Source organism: Dipteris shenzhenensis, chromosome 31, assembly GCF_047967505.1.
Source record: "Dipteris shenzhenensis isolate YYH24624 ecotype China chromosome 31, Dip_SZ_1.0, whole genome shotgun sequence".
NCBI lineage: Eukaryota > Viridiplantae > Streptophyta > Polypodiopsida > Gleicheniales > Dipteridaceae > Dipteris > Dipteris shenzhenensis.
In genome coordinates, this window is record NC_141626.1 from 24,043,860 (window position 1) to 24,050,156 (window position 6,297).

General features: G+C 43.4%; 1 protein-coding gene across 1 annotated transcript; it reads right to left on the reverse strand.

Moving 5' to 3' along the window:
- Window positions 1-1,328: 1,328 nt before the first annotated feature.
- On the reverse strand, window positions 1,329-4,829 carry LOC147881230 (pentatricopeptide repeat-containing protein At1g06140, mitochondrial-like). The gene is made up of 3 exons (XM_087370308.1): window positions 4,436-4,829; window positions 4,180-4,310; window positions 1,329-3,922 (listed from the first exon to the last, which is right to left on the reverse strand). The coding sequence occupies exons 1-3, from the start codon at window positions 4,718-4,720 to the stop codon at window positions 2,191-2,193; spliced, it is 2,148 nt and encodes a 715-aa protein (XP_087226434.1). The 5' UTR covers window positions 4,721-4,829; the 3' UTR covers window positions 1,329-2,190.
- Window positions 4,830-6,297: the final 1,468 nt, after the last annotated feature.

A 6,297-nucleotide genomic window follows, 5' to 3' on the forward strand; every position in this document is an offset into this window, starting at 1 on the left:
AAGCTAGTAGAATGACGATCACCATTTGTCATCCATGCAAGGTCTTTTTGCACCACAAGCAACTAAACGAGCCAAAGAGGACCCAAACCTTTGTTTTGCCTATTCAAAATCACTTAGAGAAGGAGCACAATATCATAAGAACAAAAATTTGTTGGAGCTCCAAAAAAACTCGTTTTTCTATTATGTTTGCTTGAGGGCCAAAGAAGCCTTTCTCTTTATTCCAATCACTAGAAGGCCTATCACTATGTGGTATAGAAAATCCTATTCTTCTCTTATGATCAGTACAAGGTCCAAAAAAACTTGTTTTTGTATTCGGATCACAACTCGAACATCTAAATAAACCAATTCTACGAGACAGGTGCATCTTAGACATGGAAAAGGCTCCAAGGAAGGAAAAGGCAAGGGAGTGGAGGAGGTCTATTTACCTATTTGCTTGCAATACAAGAAAACGTTAAGTGGGTAGTTTAAATCCATATCAAAGGTCAACCAAAGCATCAAAGTTATTAAAGCGGATGCAAGGGACAACAACAATATCTATAAGATACATATGGGTAGATCTAACGGTGTATCACTCCAAAAAATAAAAGAAAATTACAATCAACCTTTCAAACCCAAGCATAATCAACATATGCATATCCAAGTAAACAAAGTGTTAACTCCAAAGTGGGTGGAGGGACCCTAGTTACCATCAATCAAACATAAGCATATCCTAGTAAACAAAAGTGTTGACTCAAAAAGTGGGTGGGGGGATCCTAGCTTCATTTTAAGTCCCTTATATTTTTTGGGATGCCAAGAGCGAGCTAATTTCTCCTTTTAAGAAGCAACAATTAGAACTAGGATCTTCCCACATACACTTGAAACGATGAAGAACAAGAGTAATATCTTATGCACCAAGGAGCCTCTTGGATCCTAACTTCACAACTTAATAGGCAATATATTTGATGTAGCGGTCTGTCTCTTGAAGGGCATGGATGTGTCAACAATGTAATAGAAAGTTACAGCATTACATAACACATACAAACCAGAGCTAACCATATTTGTAAAAGTTCGCGCACGTACAATCCAAATTCCTTCTTTTAAGAAGCAACAGTTACAACTAGGATCTTCCCACATACACTTGAAACGATGAAGAACAAGAGTAATATCTTATGCACCAAGGAGCCTCTTGGATCCTAATTTCACAACTTAATAGGCAATATATTTGATGTAGCGGTCTCTTGAAGGCATGGATGTGTCAACAATGTAATAGAAAGTTACAGCATTAGGTAACACATACAAACCAGAGCTAACCATATTTGTAAAAGTTCGCGCATGTACAATCCAAGGATCCTTTTGACATCCCACCAAATTAGATCAAGCTTTTATACAACAAACTACTCAAAATTACCTCCACAATACTGATACTGCCATGGAGAAGACTAAGATATCAAGCATGTTATGATAATGTGAATCTGTGTGTCAGGGTGTGTGCGCCCATGCGTGTGTCCCGGGGGGGGATATGCAAAAGGCCAAACAAGCCCATGCCCTGCAGGAGAGCTAGAGTTGCCTAGCATGCCACTAATAAATCTAAAGTGCAATCAAAGACACACTGAATGTGTGTCAGTCCTCGACATACCCAATCATGTGCCACCAGCACATGGAATGAGTGCTGTTTGGGCACTACAGGTCCCAACACATCTCAATGCCACTAAATCACATTGGAGATCAATTGCTGGTTGCTCTTCTATACTCTGTTGGCTGGACACATGGGGCATCATGCCGCTGCTGGGAGGATACCTCAAGAACTCCAAGGTCGAGTGTCCATTCACCTGCAAGTCTAGGGCTTCTGAGGATTGGGCTCTGCCTCCTAGAACCTGCAGTGTCCACTCTGTGTAGACTATCTGAAAGAAACCTGTAATGTCTGCTATCCAGGTTTCCGTCTGTCTGTGATCCTTAGAATTCAAAGTCAAGTCCTGCTTCAGCTAGAATGACAAAAAGAAAAGACAATCTCCCAGCGACATCAAATTTTTCCCTTCTCTTCATTTTATATTGAATTCAGAACCGACTCCAAACATGACATTTTGCCTTCTCACCCAATATCATGTACTCAGTGTCTCCAGCCTTCAGCCTTGCATACTTGTTACAACTTCCACAGTGGATTTCATTTCCAACAGTGAACTTTGCACTTGATCTACATGCCTTTCCTGATATTTATATGTTTCTCTGTTCTTCAATCGCTTTTGCATCCATGTGCATGCCAGCGTTTTCATAAAGCTTAGAGAGCAGCACATATGCACTTGCCCTTTTGTGATCAAATCTGAGAACATTGTCAAAACATCGCTTCCCTAGATTTACATTGTGATAACTCACACAGGAGCTTAGCAAAGCTGTCCAACCCACGATGTCAGATTTGAATGGAATAGTTTCAAGTAACTCTTCTGCATCAGTTACATATCCAGCACGGCCAAGAAGGTCAACCATACAGTCGACATGTTCAGGTGTTGGTTGGATGTCATGGTTATCCCTCATGGTCTTGAAATGGAGACATCCTTCATCTACTAGGCCCACATGACTGCAAGCTATAAGAAGACACACAAACGTGATCTCATTTGGTTTCAAGCCTTTTTCTTGCATATCTGCAAAGGTTTGTGAGACCAATAAATAATTGCTATGTTGCGCATATTCTGCGATCAATGCATTCCATATAGCAATGTTACCTTTTGGTAACCTGTCAAACACCTTGCGTGCATCCTCGAGGCTCCCACATTTACTATACATGCCAATCAGGGAAGTACCTATAGTTACATCAAATTCACGACCACTTTCAATAGTGTGAGCATGAATACGCATACCATGTTCTAAGGCTGCAATGTTAGAGCACGCTTTCAGGATGCATACAAATGTGACCTGGTCTGGCTGTGTGCCCTCTTGCAACATCTGCTGGAAAATTTGAAGAGCCTCCCGACCTTGCCCATGTTGGGCATACCCCCCAATCAATGCACTCCATGTGACGACGTCTCTAAATGGTAATCTGTCAAATACTCTCTGTGCATCGTCGAGATACCCAAATTTGCCAAACATATCAATCAGGGCATTGCCAACAATTGTGTCCAAGTCAAGCCCCCTTTCAATTATGTGGATATGAATCTGCTTGCCCTGGTCCAAAGCAGCTATGCTTGAGCATGCTTTCAGATTGCAAACAAAAGTGACCTTGTTTGGTGCCACACCCTCGTGTTCCATTTGCTGAAAGATTTGAAGAGCTTTCTCTACATGCCCATACTGTGCATGTCCTGCTATCAACGCATTCCAAGTAACAACATTTCTGTTTGGCAATCTGTCAAACAATTTATCTGCATCAGCAACACTTCTACATTTGCCGTACATGTCAACCAGGGAAGTGCCAATAAAGAGGTCTGGTTCAAACCCATTCTCAATGATGTCAGCATGAATTTCCCTACCCTGCTCCAAGGCTGCTATACCAGAGCATGCTTTCAGAGCTGCAACAAAAAGATGGCTTACCGGCTTCACTCTTGACTTCTGCATTTCATGATACAATGTGATAGCTTCTGCATTTTTCCCAAGCTTGGCATGCACTGATATGATTGAACTCCAAGAATACACATTTGGCTCAGACAACTTGCTGAAGACTTCCTTTGCTTCCAGCAATCTTTCAAACACATCAAACATGCGGACTAGATGGCTCCCAAGAAACGTGTCTGACTCGTATCCACACCTCATAATAAGGTCATGCACTTCCTTTCCTGCTGCCAGGTCATTCGCATTTATGCATCTATTTAAAAGACCAACAAAAATGCTGGTTGAGAGCATAATTTTTTGCTGATGCATATAGTCCACCGTCTGCAGAGCATCATGTATGCGTCCCTCGTCACATAATTTATTTATAGCTCCAGGAATATTTACACAACCATCCGTCCCTGCCACCCTGCACGATGGAGACAAACATCGGACCCACAATTTTTATTTACAGCTCCAAAAGACACAGGCCTGCCACTAGAACCATCAATCCCTGCAACCCTGCATAATTGGGGCAAAAATTGAAGCGTGTCCAAAGATCAGATTATTAATGGAACGCGATTTAAGCTTGAACTTTGAATTTTTCCTTGGCTGCTTCGTTCAGACTTCTCATGAAATGGCTAAATCACTAAGATCAATTAAGTAGTGAGAAGACGATTAGCATACCTTGAGCAATCAGTACTCCGATGCCCATGTCCGTCTGTTGCATGATAGAACTGCACTTCACTTTGCTTTGAAGTGGCTCCCAATGCTGCCTTTCCAAAACCATTGGGAAGGTCGGGGCATTCACGCATGTCCTGTTACAACAACAATTCTCAGTGGAGGACCTCCAACCAAGTCTTAGCACACCGCCGAGAATTATCTCAAAACTTGATTAGAGTTCTGAACGACTGAGTTGTCTCCAAGGACTGAACAAGTTCACCTTCTCGAGTTTGTCGTTCCGCCACTCTAAAGGATGAACGGAAGCTTTCCGACAAGAAGGTTGCGTAGCCACCATTCCAAAGAACCTCGCAAACCTGCAGCCTAGGAAAACACAGTTGGCGTGACACCCACCTTCCTGTCTAGTTCGTGCTGGCTCTTGATGTGCGCTGTGATGTCTCCGCAAGGCGAGGAAGCAAGCTTCATCGTCGAGACCCACAAAAGATTTGTGGAGAGAAGGTCGATATATCCATCCAGACCAGACAAAGGCTTGGGAAGCAGTCGACATCTATGGAGGAGCACAAGGGCGAGGACCCAAATGGTGATTGTTTCGGCAGAGGCAGAGCCAACAAACCTGCTTGCCTTCACTTCTCTATCCTTTTGGCCTTCCAAAAACTTTGAACACATCAACCTTCTTTGTGAGACCTTTGTTGTGCATGGACTACCTAGTGTGTGAGTTTACCCTTCCATTTCGTCAAGAGAGAGAGAGAGGAGACTCTCCTCACACTTGGTCGGGTTGTCGGCGGTTAGGTAACGCTTTGTCTCGTTCCAAGATCAATGACAATCCGGTTCGCCAGTATAGCCAGAGAGATCAACTCAACCACGCTACCTGCTCGACTTGTTGGTGGAATCGTATAAATGGTAACAATGACGGAAAGGATTGGAAATCCTTTGCAATATAGAGAGACTAAGAATAAGATTGGGAAAAATAAGTAAAGGGTTTCTTTTGACGAGGGACAAGGATCGTATTGACATATAGTGCGACTCGTCCAATGCCAGGCGGCAAACCAGTATGGCATGGTAACCTAGAAGGCTTCAACCTAGAGAATGATAATTTATTCAGATTCGTGGAGGCCCTAATAATCCGACCCTACGGGGTCATTTTGTGGGCTTTTTCGTGGCAAGCATGCACCTAGACTGCCATGAGGATACACTTGCTGCATTCGAAGGGATCTGAAGTTGAAGATAATGCCTTATCAAACATTTATCTATATCGGTAATGTCTTTTTACTAGGAATATGGATACAAGAGTTACAAAACATGAGGGTCAACAAAGATGAGGCTACTCCTAGGAGGTTCGATAAAAGAATAAGAGTGATAATACAAGGGATGATAAAGAAAAGGCTCAATACATTCATTTTTTAGCACATAAAGTTCAACTTCTTGATTGGTTTTGCTATAGAGCACAATTTTTAATAAGTTCTCTAATCAATTGTCCATTTCGGCCAGGTGGGAGAGGGGACCTGCTTCTTCTTTGGGATCTTGGAAAGCCTTCCGTAGGCTTCCAGAGGAAACCAAGTCAGGGTTGATAGGACATCTCAGAGGGAGTGCAGGGAGGATCTTGCAGATTGAGTCAGCCCTTCCAGAGGCTTGGATAGACACAGATGATATGCCTCTCACTACCTCCACTTGGGCAGGTACTTTCTCGAGAGGCGGGGTTCCACTTCAGGTCTTAGCCTTCCGAGGTGCACAGGAGGATGCTTTGGTTTTCAGTGTCCAGGATGGTGGCAGATTGCTCAGATCTACAGATGATATATTGCTTGAGTCTGCTTTTCAGCCTATCAGGGTCGTAGGCCTTTTGATGCAGGGATCAGATTCAGAGTGGTTCTTAGACCCTGACCCCCAGTTACTCTCCACCGGGTCTTGGAGACTTTGGCTCTATGGAGGAGTTCCCATCAGGTATTTACAGTGGGACCCCGGAGAGTGGGAGTGGATTGACGCGGGGCATCGAGAGAAGACCATCCCCTTCTTTCGTTACACGGTCAGTAATGCCAGGAGATTTCAGCTCAGTAGTAGAGGTTGGAGACCCTCCAGAGTTCCTCATTGGGAGACTTTTGGTATTACTGCGGATCAGCAGAGGTACTT